The 17,867-nt window shown below is 41.3% G+C and overlaps 1 protein-coding gene across 1 annotated transcript; it reads right to left on the minus strand.

Moving 5' to 3' along the window:
• Window positions 1-7,416: 7,416 nt before the first annotated feature.
• On the minus strand, window positions 7,417-15,576 carry LOC144376428 (palmitoyltransferase ZDHHC19-like). Its single transcript, XM_078044302.1, has 5 exons — window positions 15,177-15,576; window positions 14,640-14,745; window positions 9,542-9,612; window positions 9,150-9,210; window positions 7,417-7,633 (listed from the first exon to the last, which is right to left on the minus strand). The coding sequence occupies exons 1-5, from the start codon at window positions 15,281-15,283 to the stop codon at window positions 7,622-7,624; spliced, it is 357 nt and encodes a 118-aa protein (XP_077900428.1). The 5' UTR covers window positions 15,284-15,576; the 3' UTR covers window positions 7,417-7,621.
• Between the last annotated feature and the right edge of the window lie 2,291 nt (window positions 15,577-17,867).

Here is a 17,867-nt window from a genome sequence, read left to right on the forward strand (position 1 = left end):
AAAAAAGAATTTATTCATAAAGCAATGCAGACTGGGATTAAAATCTTTTGATGATGTTGTATAAGGCCATTTTTTGCTTTTTCTTCCTACAACAGAATGCAAATTAGTAGGAGGGGTTTACTCTTAATACATTTTATTCTACAAGTCTTAATAAAACTGAAAGAGGTTTTAACAAAAAGTGGGGAAAATAACCAAAGTTGCACAGCAAACCTAAATGCAGTGAATCAGGCAAAGGTCAAGACACTGAAATTACTTTAGAATAAAATAAAAAGAAGCTAGAATCCCTAAGCATACAACAGCAGAGAGCTTAGAAAAAGAACAGTTGATTGCAAAAGTCCTCACAAGGTACTCACAAACATTAATCTACCCCATGTATCTCTACTATAACCTAGGAACAGGAAACCAACTTTAGTAATTGATGTTAATTTTGGGGAAAGGTCAGCATGAGAATTTAAAATCTTTTCTTCCCTTCTATTGTTAAAGCCATTCAATTAACTATGTAACTACTGGTATCAGGTGTGAAAGCTTTAGACTGTTTTGTATTTACATAAGAATAAATAATAGCTATGAAGTGCTTGGATTGTTTTGCTTAAGTAGGAGATTTTGCAAACTGTTTATATAAGAGATCCTTTTATATTAATGCATCAAATATATTATAGTGAATAAACATACCAAATTACCATCCTTTACACTCTGAAGAAATTTAAGATAAATTTCTTCACTGTGTTGCAGAGAATATTCTATAGGAGTGTATACTGAAAAGAACACCTGTTAGGTAAAATCATATTTATAATGGAAATGAGTGTTTATAAAAGCTAGGTACCATTCCAAGTATCTTGTAAAAAATCCTCACCATAAATCTTTGAGATAGGTAGCATTTTTTCAAGCTTGGTTCTGGATAATTTACCTTGATGCTTCCTCACTGAGCCACATTCCCAGGCTTTTTCAATATTTTATTTAGAGATAGGGTCTTGCTAACTTGATTAGGGCCTGCCTAAGGTGCTGAGGCTGGCTTTGAACTTGAGATCTTCCTTCCTCAGCCTCCCAAACCACTGGATTACACTAAGCCCAGTCCCAGGAATACTCACTATTAAGATTATTCTCATTTACAAACTGGGGAACCAAGGAATATATTTCTAGTTAAGATCACCTAAGATCATTCATCTAGTAAGTGGCAGAGTCACCACAAAACATTAACCAAAAAATTCTAATTCCACTTTCATATGTATCCACCCAAAATGTAAATGATTATGTATTTCCAACTGACCCACTAAGATCATTTAAAGATAGAATCCTAGAGTTTAATAGCTCTGCTTGAATCCTCCAAGGGCATAGCAGGAATTCAGAGATTGTGGGCATAGAGGAAAGAAGTTCAGGATGTTTTTCATGACGCTATTGTGTCTCATACAGAAGAATGTTAGGGATGTGGGATATTTTCCTTGTCATCTCTGAGGTCAGGTCATCTAGCCCTCTCCTGGTTAGGCTATACTGTAAGAAACTCAGAGAATGCTGAAGAGTACAATGAGCAAAACCAGCATAACAGATGGCAGAAACAAATTCAACTTGACCTCAACATCAGGACTCTCCCAGGCACTGCTTCTTAGTCCTTTACTTTTTTAACCTCTGAAAAAAATCCTGAGATTAGTACTATTATTTTACCATGGTATAAATTGGAAAAGAGAGACAAAGAGATTAACTTGACCAAAGTATTCAGCAAGTAATAGCAGGTCTATTATTTAAACCCAATCCAGTCCTCTGTTCATAGTTCTTACCACTAGATATTTTCCCCTCCCATATATTTATTTTCAAAAATATAAAGAGATGGTTTTTTTATATGAAAGAAAGAAAAGTATAGTAAATAGTTAATGTTTTTCAAACTTCACTTTTTACTAAGTTTATCTGCTCCTTCCATTCCCAAAAGCACATTGTCACTTTTTATGTCCCAATGAATGACAGCATTTGCATGTAAAAACTCCAATACCTGTAAACACTGAGCAAAAGAAAACAGATATTAATGAAAAGTCCTGAAATGTCCCATTCACTAGTTCACACAGAGTCATTATACTAGTAGTTGAGGCCTGAGCACAGCCTGTAGTATTTAGCCAAAGACCCTGTAATACTTAACATTTATACAGAAACACATCCTCTCATAGGAAAACATAATACCTTGAATTTTAAGAAGATCCCTTCCCACACTTAGATCTCATCTAGAGACAATATTAAATAGTGTCTTATTTAATATTGTCCCTCCTTTCTTATTTTTTTATACAAGGCATTTCTACGTTGTGCAGGCTGACCTCAAATGATGTGCCTGCTAGCTTCCTGAGCTACTAAGACTGCAGATATCAGCCACATGCCCAGCTCCTCCATCACTGATTTCTTTCTGTCTGCCTCCCTTCTTTCTTTCCTTTCCTTTCCCTTTCCTTCCTTCCTTCCTTCCTTCCTTCCTTCCTTTCTTTCTTTCTTTCTTTCTTTCTTTCTTTCTTTCTTTCTTTCTTTCTTTCTTTCTTTCTTTCTTTCTTTCTTATGGTTTTTGTTCTTGCAGGGCTGGACATCAAACCCAAGACACTGTGTACACTAGCCAAATTGTCTATCACTGAGTTATATCACCAGTCTCTGGAATTGATTTTTAAAACTTTATCTTCAATGGTCTGTCTTATAAAATGATGGATAAGTGCATATAACTTCTAGGCCATTTTAGGCTTAAGTGCCTGAGTGTACCCAGCACTTGGTGAATAAGCATAAGTTATTTAGAAATTAGTTCAATAGTAGAGAATAAACTTGTGGTTATTTGCACTTGAACCTCAGGTACCCAGAAGTCTCATCAAGGTGAGCCACAGAGAAAAGCAGGTAAGATAGTGGGTGGTCTTGTTGCATTCAGGGGTTCATCAATGTAATGTACTATGTCTTCTTCATTTCTTCTCTGTTAGATTTTATGACAAGCTGTATCCACACCTGACATCAACAATAAAAGAATATGTCTATGGTAGAGTTCAGTGGTAGAGCACTTGCCTAGCATGTGTGGGGCTCTAGGTCTGATCCCCAATATTGAAACAAAGAAACCAAAACCATCACAATTAAAAAGAAACTATTAAATAAAGTTATTTTGTCCATCTACAACTAAAAGTATTTAAACAAAAAAAAGTAAGAATAAATTCCTCCCTTCCTTAAATACAAGAATGAGATTGTAAAAATTTCTTTGCCCCATGTTTTTGAATATAAATTGAGGGGATAAATTATGCACTTGGGAACAGTTAGTTGATTTTTTCTTATTCCCCTCAGTGTAGAAAAACAAAATCTGCACACTATTTGTAAGTGCTAAAATTCTTATTTAAAGTATTGTACTATTATACAAACAAAAACTGATATAAATGCTATAATCATATATTACTTAAGAAGCATTAAATCAGGTTCTAGTCAAGAATGAAGGCACAGAAAAATACAGTAATTGTAAGTCATAATTTAAAAATTTTGGCACAGAAACGGAGACCCAAGTGAATGCAGTCAGAACAACTCCTGAAATTGATTTTATATCAACTATAAAAAGTGAGAAAAGCCAATTGAGTAGGAATAGATAAATTCTTGTTAAGTTTTTATTAGTTTTTAAAAGTTACAAAACCTACTTTGTTAAGGAATATAGTATTGAGAACTATGCAAGAGTTCTAATTTCTTTCCTTCTTAGGTGGAACACAAACTTAGAATTCAATTTTCAAGAAAGTTACCTGAATAAAAATAATCGCCTATGTAGTATGCCAAGTTTTAATTCACTGTGTATTATAGAATAGTCTATCATAAACATTTATAATTTGTCATTTATGACAATGATCCCTATTACATCAGGACAGAGTAGGATCCATTTCAATGACAATAAGCAAATCATTAACCTAGTCTCCTCTATTTAGAAAAAGTTACCTGGGGAAAGATGGAACACTTGTTTTTGGCTGAGAATTAGGCAATTTGGAAGATTCTACAAACTTAAAAAAAGGACATCTGGAAATTCATTAAAAAATATGAAGAAACAACCAATTTCTTCACCGTCAATGAAACAGACATAATGATCTTAAAGTTCGATATGTGTCTTGCTTTGTCTGCAATGATTCTAGCCCCAGTTTTCAGTGGGAAAGGGTGGATGTGCAAGAGGAGGGATAATGGGGATTTAGCATAAAGAGACTTTACCTCTGAGCTACATCTCCAGCCCTATCTTTTTTAATTTTGAGATAGGGTCACACTAAGTGGCTTAGGGCCTTGCTAAGTTGCTGAGGCCACCCTTGAACTTGCAATTGTCCTCTCTCAGCCTTTGAGTGATGGAGATTACAGACATGTACCACCAAACCTAGCTGAGTGGCATATTTTTAATTATAGCCCCATTAATTCTCAGAAGTGCCCTAACTGGATGATAAAATATTGTGATGAATATAATGAGATTTGTTAGTGATAATAATTGTTCTTCAAAGGCTTAACTGGGCATGTGTAACTCCAGTTACACCAAGGCAGAAGTAGGAAGATCACAAGTTCCAGGCTTGCCTAGGCATCTTTTCGACTGGGCACATAGCTCAGTGGTAGAGCAACTGTAGATTCAATCCCTAATACAAAAAAATAAAAATAAAATAGGGTCTGTAACTCATTCCCAAGGCATCCTACAATGAAGGGCTAAAACTCACATCTGAGATAAAACAAGATGGGATAACTTGCAGAGATTGTGTAAAACAAAAATTCCCCTTCTTGGAAAATCTTCCTTTTAATCATCTCTTGTTAACCCCACATCACCCTAGTTTGTCCCAAAGAATGCAAAATCACCACTCTGTACATTGCAGTAATCTGTGCCTCATCCATGCAGGTTGCTGTAACAACAACAGTCACTGGCCCACCAGCAAGGTACTCCATTACTACAAGCAAATCTTCTCCTACCAGGTAACTAAAATTAGAACATTCAAAACTTCCACTCTATTTTTTTAAACATTTGACACTCTATATTCAAGTTCAAATATTAAGCACCATAATGATAAAACAACAGAACTGATAGTTTGAGAGCAAAGAAGAAAACTGTAAAGTTAATATGTCACAGCACAAAAATGTCCGAGGGTCATTATGATATTCATTATGATTTTGAAGTCATAGTTTGCCCATAATAGTTGCCTAGGTATATATTTTGAACTTTTCCAACAAAAATAACCCTACAATTAGAGATTACTGATCTTGTTTTGCAGATACAGAGACAGGCTTGGAGAGATTAAGGAACTCATCTTAGATTACATAGTATGTCACAGAATCAGCATCTGAAGTCAAGGTCTCATAATTCCAAAGCCTGTGGCTTATCTTACATAGCATTCCATGCTGACTTGAAATATTATTTTAAAAAGCACCAAATGTACCTGAAAATTTATTTCCATTAATGCATACTCCAAAATTAGGGATAAAGCCTGAAAAATATATCACCAATTCCTCACCCTAAACAATTTATGTAAGAAATAAAAAGGCCTATAACCATATAATATAATCAATTGTATCATATTTTACTAGTGGGCTTTCATTCATATGTATGATTGAATTATATTCTTAATATTCCATTCTGTCTTTAAAAAAACAACAAACAAAACTTCAATTTCTAAACATGACCTCATGTATCTTTTTTGGAGGGGGTTACCAGGGATTGAACTAGAGGCACTCAACCACTGAGCCATATCCCCAGCCTTATTTTGTATTTTATTTAAGACTCACTGAGTTGCTTAGGCCCTTTCTGAATTGTGGAGGCTGACTTTGAACTCATGATCCTCCTTGCCTCAGCCTCTCTAGCTGCTGGGATTACAAGCTTACACTACAGCATGTGGTCTACAGGAGCTTTTGATGAACATGTACAATTTACCTACAAAGAATAGCATTTAAAATCTAAAAACTAATCTAAACATTTCAGAAAGAAATGTGTGTAGTCAACTTTGTGGCTTAAGACATGAATCTCAGCTGATCATTCCTTAATGTTTCTGTGTCTGATCATTTGCATGAATAGACACAATATCAGCAATGTCCTTCATTTAGCTGATTTTTCACACTAACACAAGTAATATCCTTGTAGCAAAAGGACCTTCTCAGTATTGACACTTCAAAGTGGCTAGCCTCCATCAAACTACAAATTTCCATGATTTTATCCCAATGATTAAAAGAACCTCAAACATATTTACCTGTCTAAGAAGTGAATGATGTTATGATTCTTTTATTCTATCATCACCAAGAGCTCATTAAGGATCAGTTCCTTCTGTGGGTGTTTCTGTAAATTAATCTGTTTAATAGCAACCTATAATGGAAACGTAATTAAAAAATAAATCTGTGGTTTTCCTAATTCTCTTAGAAAGTAACAAACACCAACCTGTTAATAATTTGTAGTAACACATGATATTATTATATAGTGAGATTATAACTGACAAATGAGTATTTGGACTTGCATACTGAATATGCACATTATTTTCCACTACCAGGACCCTAAATCTTTTTCTAATTTTTCTTGAAGTTGATTAGCCCACCTAAGCTCAGCCCAGTGCCAAGAATTACTCCTCTTGTCCCTCCTACCTGGGAAAATACTTTTTACAATATTTGCTTATTCATGATATAATGCCTTATTTGTTCTCCCTAAAGTGAGAATGGTATGAAATTATATAGATTAATTCTTGCAACATATTTAACTTTAAAAATTACATTGCTATTGATTATGCTTAGCTTCATCTAGTTTTTCCCCTAAAAGAAAGCTAATATACATGTAGTGGTAGACCCAACCTGATCTTTTCTTAAAATTGGGAGCCATCGCCACAAAACCATGAAAAGATAATTTCGGCTTTACTATAAATTACTGCAAATTCTGAACCTGCTTGGAATGCCTGCGCGTGCCTTGAACTCACCCATGCCTGGGCTCTCTGACCAGAGAGCAGCTCTCTCTGAAACTTTAGTGACGCCTAACAAATCTTGGCCTTCCCTGGCCAGATAACAACCCTCTCTGAGGCTCTAATGACCTTCATCAATTCTCTTGTCGGGGCCAGCAAAAATGTAAACTACCATTTGTGTTATGCTTGTCAGAGTTTTGTTATCTGTAAACCCCCTTTGTGTAACTTTCTGGGCTATAAATCTGGACTTCAGAAAGCAGCTGCTGCTGCCTTGTTTTGGGTGGGAGAGGCAGCCCGGCCTGTCGCAATGATAAGCTTGCTTTAATTTGATTTTAATTGGAGTCAGTGGTCTTTTCTTGTGTCCTGGTCTAACAGTAGAAGTATGAGAAAGGTGCTAACTTTTATTGACCCAGAGCCACATCAATAGCAGTAAAAACTGTGCCAGAAAACCTAAGGGGAAAAAGACACAATCAGAATTGAGACTTGTAAATCACAGCCATTTATACTATTCCAAAGACTTTGCCCTTCTCACAATTGCAAAAGGATCAAAGAATAAAAAAGGAAAGAGAAAAGAGGAGGCAATCATTGTAACCAAAACTTTTATTTGAAATATTTCAGACCTACAGAAATATAGGGAGGAAAGGTAAATAACATAGACTCATGAATACAGGGAAGAATTTCAACAATCTTCCTTCCCATCTCTTTTAAAATTATCATGTGTGGTGGCACATGCCCATACAAGGACTCAGGAGTCAGCTCAGTACCTAAAATAAATAATAGTAAATAGATAAGTTTACCTTGATTTCTGATATATATCCATATGCATAGGTATTATTTCATTTATTATTAATTGTTCAAAATATTAGGTGATTTTCAGTATTTTTATTACTAATAAAATTAATGTTAAATTGAATTTAGTTGTTAAAAAGAAATTCCCAAGAAAGTTTCCAAAAATTCTCATTCTACATTCTACTAATTCAAACTAAATTCACAGAACACTTTCTACAGATTAATAACATTGCTCTCAAACAATAGAGGAAAGAGCTTAGTAAAATAAACACATTTCTGAATAAAGTCAGAATGGCAGACTCAAAGATCAATACTTATTGGTAGGATTCAAAACCATTTTTGTATTTATTTACTTTTTTAGAACTGGGGATTGAACCCAGGTGTGCCTCACCCCCAAGCTTACTTCCCAGTCCTTTTTAATCTTAGGATCTAACAAAATTGCTGAGGCTGGCTGAAAACTTACAAGCAGGCTAACTCAGCCTCCAGACTTGCTGAGATTATAGATGGGTACCACCCCCTAGAAGCTAGATGTATGGGTTTTTGCCTTGCCAAGGATGGAACCCAGGACCTCATGTATCCTAGGCAAGCTCTCTACACTTAACTACATGTTCAGCCCCAAATCAATACTTTTATGGCCTATCATCCTGAAGTAAAATTGTGTCTTAATTATGTCATGGGTCATTTTTCCATCTAATAATCCCTGGCCATCTATGAGAAATAACATTCAAGAAGAAACAAATTTTCAAAAAACATTTTACAAAGATATAATGCCTAGCCTCCCTTTCACTTCAATGAGCCAATTGAAAATGAATGAAGAAAACACATCCACTATCATGAGATCAGGATCCAATGGCAGGCCTCAGAGCTCTGTCTGGGAACTGCATTATGTGCCACCACATCATAGTCCCCTGCAAGTCCCATTAGTAGTTCTCTCTTCCTGGCTCCATATAAGGTGATTACTATGTAAAATCTCTCTTAGCTGGTGAGGAATTTCATGTTCAATTGTCCCTTAAATGACATTGAGGCTTTAAAAACATAAAATACATAATTTGGGGTCCAAGTTTTAGATATAATACTTATACACAATATGAAAGAGAAAAACCAGTGAAATAGAAGACTAAATATAGAAAGCAAAAATCCATTGAGTTAAGTGTTATGACTTTTAAAGAAGCCATAAGATTATTTGTCAAAAAAGCTGTAACCAGAATGTTCTATGGTACAGAAAACTTATGGTTTAGTCTTATTATGTTTATCTATCCAGGGACACCTCAGTGTGTTCTGAAGCCCTGTGACCTGAACAGTGCACCTTCCAGTTTCATAATCCCCATCCTTAGGCTCCAATTGCTGCATTCCACAGACACCCCTGTTTCAATGCACACTCACTACTCTTCACACCTCCTGTAAAGGTGCAGACTGGCCACTACTTGGGGGGACTAGAGTTGGAGACTTGGATGCAGGGGGATGTGTAGGATGTTGTGGTGGAATGTATACCTCTGTTGGCTCCCATTCAGTCCCCAGCTCTATTTGCAGACTGACAGCTTCGGTCATGTACCTGCAGAACAAAAGTTCAAGGGCAAGGGGTCACTACCACACTGGCCAGTTCTCCCTGACCACCCTCACTGAACCTCAGCTTGGAAAGCATAAAGCTCAGGGCTCTCATCCAGGAGCATCATCCAGGCAGCTGTTACCCTCTACCCCCATTTCTTGTAGCAAGAACCTACAAGGGCAAGACAGAATGAAATTCCCAGAGGCTCCCAGAGTGCTATAGACAAAACCCCAAAGGAATGGAGCAGGGAGCATCAGGGTCTTAGAGATGGAGTAAGGGACCAGGGAAAGGGACCCAGCTTCATCCCATCCCACCAGCCCCAGGTTTACGAACTTACTTGGGTCCCAGTGGCATACACATCTGGATGTAACAATTTGTGAAGCAGCCTTGGTCAAAGGGATTGTCAGGCTGGAGGGAGATGGGGATGGAAAGAGGAACTCAGAATCAGCAGGAGTGGGCAAGACCATCTCCCAGTGACAATCCTTAAGATGGTAAAAGTTAATGCAAGGCTCAACCCAGACCTGTGGCAAGATTCCAAGGGCAGGGGAGCCCAAGAGTGACCCAGAGCCTCCAGCCTTCCCAGGCTTCTGAAAGAATGACTTCCCTGACACACTTGTGAGCAGCTCTCTTCAGACCAGTGCTGACATTGCACCCACATCTCCTGCCTTCTCAGGGCTCCCTCATCACCTTTCACCTCCCTTTGCCATATCCTTCCAGATATCATTTAAGACATTTCTAGTGCTGCTCTGCTCAACTGATGCAATAATGGTGTCTCCATCCTGCTCCCACATTATTTACTCACCTCTTGATTTCTTTCTAAAAATATATCTTTATTGACTTTCACTATCTGGGAGGGCAGTGGAAGCAGAAATGCCCAATCATGTTTTCATAGTCACTAATCAGATGGAAAAGGAAAATCTGGGCTGAAGCCTTTAGTACTCAAAACATTAAAGGTCATGCTCCAATGTCAAGTCCTCCCATGGACACTGACTAGCTTGTACCCTTTCTTACTCTATTTTCTCTTCCCTCTGACTTCAACCATCAGTCTCTCCCCTTTCTGCTCCCAGACTAGGTTGAGTCTCAACCCAAACTCAACAGCTTTAACTAGCAAATATTCTGGAACAATGGCAAGTGACCCAGAAGCACCTGTGTTCACCCCCAATTCTCCATGGCCTCCACATTAAGACTTTGACCTTCAACACTATTGTGCACAAGAAGGAAAGCGGATTTCACATCAGAACATCTCTGGAATACACCCAAAAAGCAACAGGAACCATTGTGCTCTATGAGGTTCTGCCTCCTTTAAGGTATTCACAGCAATGAAGAAATTAGTTTCCTTCCAGGTGCAATGTTAGATGCCTGAAATCATAGTGACCTGGGAGGCTGAGGCTGGAAGATCACAAGTTCAAGGCCAGCCTCAACAACTTGTGAAGGCCCACAGTAACTTAGTGAGACCCTATCTCAAAACAAAATATATTAAGGATTGGGGTACATATGGTATAGAAAAAAGCTGAAAGAAATGATAATTAATAAACTTAAAAACTGTGCACTGTTTGAATACCTCTACTCTCTCACACTCAAGGAATACAACCAGACCTGAATAGAATCCAACACCTCTAGAGTACCCAGAACAGCATCTCACACTGGCTCCACTCTTGTGGCTCCTGCTCACATTCTGGGTCTCAATGGACAGACCAACATCAAATGGTATCTTCTTGTCCATTTTTTGCCCAACTTCTTGCTGCCTCTTTTACTTCCCCTGAACTTGGGGACTCAAGACATCAGAATTCTGTCTCTTTATCTCTTTTCTTCTACCTCAAATGTTGATTATTTGTTTGTTGGTTCACTCATTTATTCAAATTTTATTTGTATACTGGATACTGAAGAACCCAGGGCCTTGCACATGATAAGCACATGCTCTACCACTCAGATACACCCCAGCAAGAAATATTTCAGGGCATCAAAACTATCTCAGTCAAAGCAGACATGGTTGTATATGCCTGTAATCCCAGTTTCTCAGGACACTGAGGCAAGAGGATCAAAAGTTAGAGAGGAGCCTCAGCAACTTAGTGAGTCCCTGCTTCAAAATAAAATATGGAAGGGACTGAGGATGTAGCTTAGTGGTAAAATGTCCCTGGATGCAATACTCAGTAGCAAAAAAAATAGATAAATAAAGTCACTGCACTGGGTTTTGAAAACACACTACAAACAGCATGGCCAGCCTACACTCAGGGTCCAGAGTGCAGCTGCAACATGAGCCCCTGGGCACGGTGGGGAGTGGCCAGGGTAGTGCAGGGAGAGGGTATCAAGGGACCTATATAGGCAACCTAGCTCACAGCACCCAGGTATATGCAGAGGAGACCCCCAGAGCGTTAAGCATTAAGACATGCAAGAAGGCTATTTCCATTCCTTCTGGTTTCAGAGGCTGTGTCCTGTTCAGAAAGAGTAGTCTCAAGAATGTCTGCTGGCTCTGCCCCTAGTTGAGAGCATCATCATGACAGCAAGGGCAGGGTCTGGACTGATGTGGGCCAGGAAGTGAAGGGTGGAGCTAGTGAGCACTGTCAACTGTTTCAGGGAATAAGGCACAGAGGGTACAACAAGTAGAGTGGAGTCCTAGGATGTTAAGGGTGGGAGTTACTTGGGTTTTAAGATGAGACACATGTAGCTGACCACAGAAGGAATGGTAGTAATACTAATAGCAGCAGGTAGGACACTATCTGGTACCAGGCACTGTTCTATGTGTCTTGTGTGAATTAACCCATATTTCCCTGTTTTAGAGATGCGAAGACTTATAGACAAGGGGGGTAAGTAGCACAGCCAAGGTCTTCCTGCAAGTCAGTTATAGAACTGTGATTTGGACAGATGTGCTCTTTCCCTAGTGTCCTTGCCACCAAGCACCAAGCAAGTGTCTCTAGAGGAGCTTCAGGTCAGGAAATGGAGTAGGGAAGGGACTGGAAGTTGGAGCATGGAATTAGTGCCTGTTTCAGGTGCTACAAATAATGGAAAGGAGCCCTGTCTGGTGAATCCCAGAGGGCAGGCCACATTTAGGTCCCTTGAGACTGGGCAATCTGGACATGGAGGACCTCATTCTGAGCAGAGCAGAGGAGGAAGGGCAATGGCCTAAGGCCTGACCTGGATCTAGAAGAACCACAGGATGGGGGAAGGGAAAATGCTGCCAGGAAAACTAAATGATGAACTGAAGCTGGAGAGAGGAGGAGGAGGGAAGGCCACAGGGCTGAAGAGTAAGGGCTAAGCAGAGGTGTCACAGGGGGGAGGGAACCAGATATGGCTGTGGTGAAAGGGTGACTAAGGATGGGAAATGCTGAGCCCACAGGCTCCTCTGTCTTCTCAGCTGTCCCTGGGTCTGCAGCTTTCCCCTTCCCCCAGTGGTACTGCCCACCTGTCTTCCTGAGGGAGCCTTTAGAGGAGTTGTTGTCCTACTAAAGGAGTCCCAAGGCCCTCATGACCACCCTTCTCATTCCTGTTCAACCCCCAAGTGAAAAAGCAATAAAGACCCATAGATTGGAAAGAAAGTAATGAAACTGCTCCTCATAGGTGACATGATGTTTCATGTAGAGTGAAAAACAACAACAAATGCTGGGGAAGAAACTCAGTTGTTGGGCACCCCTGATTCAATCCCCAGTATGGGAAAAACAACACCACTAAGAACTCCTGCTCTTTGGAGATGGTATGAAGAATATGAAATGAGAAACCACGAATCGCAAGAGAGTATTTACAAAATGTGGACCCTCATATAATATAGAGAACCCATATGGGTGGCTGATAAGACATGATAATATGCTCATCGTCATTGCTCACTAGGAAAACACAGACTGGAGCCTTAATGAGATACTACTACTCCTGTAATGGACAGGCTACAATTTGAAAATAAAACAAAATACCGACAAATGACAGTGTTAAATGTTGGTGAGGAAGTTTAGCAACTGGAATTCTCATGCATTGCTGGTAGAAAGAAGGAATGATAAGGTGGTTTCCTTTATGTTGTTCTACCTAAGTTTACTTTGTAACTCACAATACTCACCCCTAAAACTTTTCCTAACAGAAATGGAAACTTGTGTTCAGATGCTTGTACACCAAAGTTTGTAGCATCTTTCTTTAGAACTGCCCCAAAATATCTGGCACAGTTGTCCAAACTGTATAGTCAAGTCTTGGTGGTTGAGACAGGAGGACTAAAGCCAGCATCTGTAACTTAGTGAGGCCCTAAGCAACTTAGAGATCCTGCCTCAAACTGTTTTTAAAAAATTCAAAAAGAAAAAATAGAGGGGACTGGGAATGCTGCTCGGTGATTAAGCATCCTTGTTTTCAATTCCTGGTAGAAAAACAAAGAAACACACAAAGAAAAACTACTGCCCCAAGCTAGATACAATGTAAAAATCCTTCAAATGGTAAATGTATTACACTATGCAGGGCACCCATACAGTACTACACAGAAATAAAAGGAAACAGACTACTGATATGAGCAACAACATAGATGACTCTCAAATGTGTTGTGCTAAATGAATGAAGCCAGACTAAAAAGCACACAACTGCACGGATACATGATTCTGGGAAGCAAAAATCCACAAGGATGTAGGGAGAGAAACTGACAAGAGATGAAAGGATTTTCTGGAGTAATGAAACTGGTCTAACATGACCATGGTGGAGAGTACTCAATGGTATGCATTTGTCCAAATCCCAAACTATAGACGAAAAGGATAAATTTTTTGATTTGTAAATTATTCCTCATTAATGACATTTTGAGGAAATTTTGCCATGGCTTCCAGGTTTGACTTCATCCAAACTAATTACCAGGGTTGAGTTTCTGGGCCTTTCTAATCTTGACCCCATGGGGTTAACCTCATTGCTCATGCTACCCTGTGCTTGAATTAGATCCCTTTCTCCATTGTTGTTCTCACACACTACTTCCATGTTTCCATGCCTTTGTGCACAGGTGTGTCTCTCACAGGCAATGCAATCTGGCCTTCTGCCAATCCAAAATCACACACCATCCAAGGACACACAGAGTGGCATGTCCTATTCTACAGCCCTTGCCTTGCCAAACTCCCAGTTTCTTCCTGTCTGCTACACACTCAGGACCAACCCCATCTCTTCGAGTGTTCCTGGGTGTCAGCTGGTGTTATTCTGATTGCAAGCTGCTTATCAGCATGAGGGCAGGATGTATTTACTCACCTCTATACCCATCCATCAAATAACACACAGCCTAGCTCACAGTAGGCTTTCAATGCAATGCGCCCAGGAGGGAGCATGACCACCCAGCTCCATGGGGAGGAGACATCTGGGCTGCATCTTAAGATGTGGGTCAGGAAGGACTCAGGGGCACCATCAGGGCCAAGGGCAGTGGAGAAAGCAGAGATAGTGCCTAGTGGCAGAGGTGGCCAGCTGGGTATCAGGGTAAACACATTTGGTCCCCTTACCTGGGTCTCATAGGGGCGCCTGGCAGTGCTCACCGCACTGGCCTTGATAAGCAGCTGCAGGATGAGTCGCACCAGGAGGCTAGCGGAAGGTACAGCCACTATGATGCTGTGCACAGGCTAAGAAGCCAAGCCAGGGAACAGTTCCCTCCTGGCCCCGCCTTTCCATCGACCGTCCCCTTTCCTTTTCATGCCCCAACTGCCCCCACCCACCAACTCTTCCTCCCTGGACTGGACAATTAGTCTACTACACCTAAGCCCAACCTCACCCACTTCACTGTGGTCCTTCCTGTCCCACTTCAACCTTCTTTCCCCACTCCATGGGCCCCACTCTGGATTCTCAATCCCACAGGCCATGTCCTGCCCCACCCCCACTAGCCTTCAAGGGGTCCACCAACGGGTTCTCCCAACTGACTTCTCCCTATAGCCCCGCCCAGTCATCTCCGCCTTCAGTTACCCAGTCCCTTGGCTGACCACCCCTCCCTCCCTCCCCTCCACCAGAGCTGGTCCCAGTGTGGGCCCTTGGGACTTTGTGGATACGTCAGGGCTCGGTCCATGAAGGGTATGTTGCTTCTGTGTACCAGGAATACCACACAGCTAGCCAGCACGGCACCCAGGTAGAGGCATAATGAGAGGAGGAGCAGCATGTAGAGCCTGATGTTGCGGTGCCCCACACAGTTGTTCACCCACCTGCAGTGGTGGTCGAATTCCTAGGGGAGAGGAGGCAGCACTGAGGGTCTGTCAGTCCTGGCCTCCAGCACCCCCAAATCCTGAGGCCTCCCACAACCCAGCCCTCTAGGCCACCTGCTCTGGGCCTACACTTGAGCTCCCATCACCAGGGAGAAAGCAGCATTTCCATTGCTAGAGAACAGTTAGGACTCCATGGCTCATCAGGTCACCTGTCATGACTGAGGTCTTTAGAGACAAGACCTGCCCAGTGTGACTTGGAACAGGATGTAGAATAAATCTGGGCCTCTATTTTCTCAGATACTGGATAAAGATGAAAGAAACAGCCTTTCCCAGCCAGTCTTGTGCACTTGTAAACCCATGCAGGGTTGCACATGAGAGAAAAGCACTGAGAACCCAGGAAACCCTCCAACTGGGACACCCAGAGGGGCACAGGCAAAGATCCCCAGAACAGGGCAGCATCCGGCCTAAAATTTGGGTCTATAGTATCAGCAAGGCAGGGGATGGGACAGTCACTGCCTTTCCTCCCCCTGGCTCCACCAGGTCAGCACGGATGGGATGCCCTTTGCATGTCAGCACCAGTGCAAGCAAGGCCAGCCTCTCAGGACAGGTGCAGACACAGAGCCAATGACATATGTAAGCGACTAACAGTGTGTCAGAGCTACTTATAGCAGTGTGGGAAGATGGTCTCATACAGACCCCTGGCCCCCTTATGATGGGTGGTTCCTTCTCCTGGCTAGGTGCCTGGGGATGGGTTGGTGAGTGGACTGGGAGGACGAGTACTCACCTCCACACAGATGTTGCAGGTTTCACAGTGGTGTGTTCGGGGCGGGCGGTGGAGATGACATTTGGCACACCATGGCATTGGGAAAGATTTGTTGTTCAAGTGTGCCACATAGGATGCCTCTGGTTTCTGCTCGACAGAGCCTGGCATGAGAAGAAGTTTGGGTAGTGGCAGGAGGCCCTTGGAGCACTCTGCTGCTTGGGGCAGCCCCGTAGAATCACAAGACAGCAAGACGGTGGGGAGGAGGTGGGCAGGAGAATCCCGGTTCCTGTTGAGCAAGCTGACCACTCACATGGGCTTGCAGTCAGAGAGAAGGGGGTTTCCAGCCAGAAGAGCTCTCTATGGAGCTCCACCCTTTGGAATAGTGATCAGTGATTAGAGACTTGTGTGAAATAGGAAGGAGTTAGGATCAATTGCGTGGTTTGGAGGAGCCTGCCTGGCCTCTTTTGCCAGCCTGATAGGTCTTCTAAAGCACCTGGAAAACCTCCATGATTCTGTTTTATCACACCTCAGTGGCTTGGGAAATAAATTGCCAGCACCTAATTAAGGATGACATTGAGAGAAGGGATTCTGAGGCCCTAGGTGGGGTGAGCACTTTAGAAATCACCCTATAGGCCTCAGCCCTTGGGCTACCCCCTCCTTCTCCAGGTTCTGAGGCCTTACCTCTGTGCAATATGCCTGGGTCTGATATGTTCATGCAAATGAGGCTGTAGAAACTGAGGAGACAGAGGATCCCAGTGGCCACTGGAAGGGCCCATTCTCCACTCTGGGCCAGGGCTCGGCAGCTGAAAACAGAGCCAGACTCAGTTCTAGTCTGGGGCAACCCAGAGTGCCCCATGAGGCCTGGCCTGCCTGAGGTAGGACTCACACTCCTTAAGGACAGTTTTAAATATCTAGGCTAGAAACATACCACAGACACCATCAAATGTCACTAGCATTACCCACCGGTTCCTAAATGCATCAGGCACTCTAGATCTCTATGCTTCTGATTATATATCCTTCTTCCCCTTCCTGATCCTCTCTCTCCACTTCCCTGCCTCTTCACTATCACTATTTTCCCTTCTAGCTCTTTGTAAGAAATCTAGCAGCTTGCATGAGATACTCACGGGATGGAGAAAAACAGGCCACTCAAAGTGGTCAGTGCTGACACACTAAAGGATGCCCAAAGGCTTGGCAAAAGCCAGGCAGATCTGGCTGGAGTTTTGGGTGAAGGTGAGAAAACATTTGAGATCATCTTGGCTCATCGCCTGCTCTCAAACAAATGAGAGCCACCAGATGGCTCTTCTGGGTTTGTACCCAGAGTGTCATGACGACAAGTGTGACATCAGAGAGGTTCCGGAATGGGGGCTCTGGCTGCTTCCTGTGGCTTCTGTGAGTAAAGATCCTCTGCCCCCACATACACACGGTGAGGTTGGGAGTAAATCTGCTCTTATCTTTCCAGATAATTTTTGTGTAAAGTTTTATTATTGAGAGAAACTAGTCTAAGGATTTTTAATATGTAGAACTCTTTTTATATCATCACTGTTAGTTTAGAGGATTAAACTACACTATAGATTCTGAATTTTTCTTTAAAACTAAACTTGGTTAAAATAAGAACAACAGTGCAATTATGGTGCTGTTACTTGCTTCTTGGTATACTAGTTGTATTCATATCTTTCACTTATACAAATCTTTTAAATTTTATTAGATTTACAAGAGCATTCCACCAAGCTCTTTTTTTTTTCAAATTGAAGTCTAAACTAAAGGTTTCAGATTATAAA

This window comes from Ictidomys tridecemlineatus, chromosome 3 (genome assembly GCF_052094955.1).
Source record: "Ictidomys tridecemlineatus isolate mIctTri1 chromosome 3, mIctTri1.hap1, whole genome shotgun sequence".
NCBI classification, from domain to species: Eukaryota; Metazoa; Chordata; class Mammalia; order Rodentia; family Sciuridae; genus Ictidomys; species Ictidomys tridecemlineatus.

What these genes read in the sequence shown, in the direction of transcription:
- LOC144376428 (XM_078044302.1), bottom strand. Translation starts at nt 15,283, where the DNA reads ATGCTGCTCCTCCTCTCATTATGCCTCTACCTGGGTGCCGTGCTGGCT. An exon ending in TTCATGGACCGAGCCCTGAC is followed by an intron (nt 14,746 to 15,176) that starts GTATCCACAAAG and finishes GCCTGTGCACAG; the next exon opens with CATCATAGTGGCTGTACCTT. An exon ending in TGTATGCCACTGGGACCCAA is followed by an intron (nt 9,211 to 9,541) that starts GTAAGTTCGTAA and finishes TTTGTTCTGCAG; the next exon opens with GTACATGACCGAAGCTGTCA.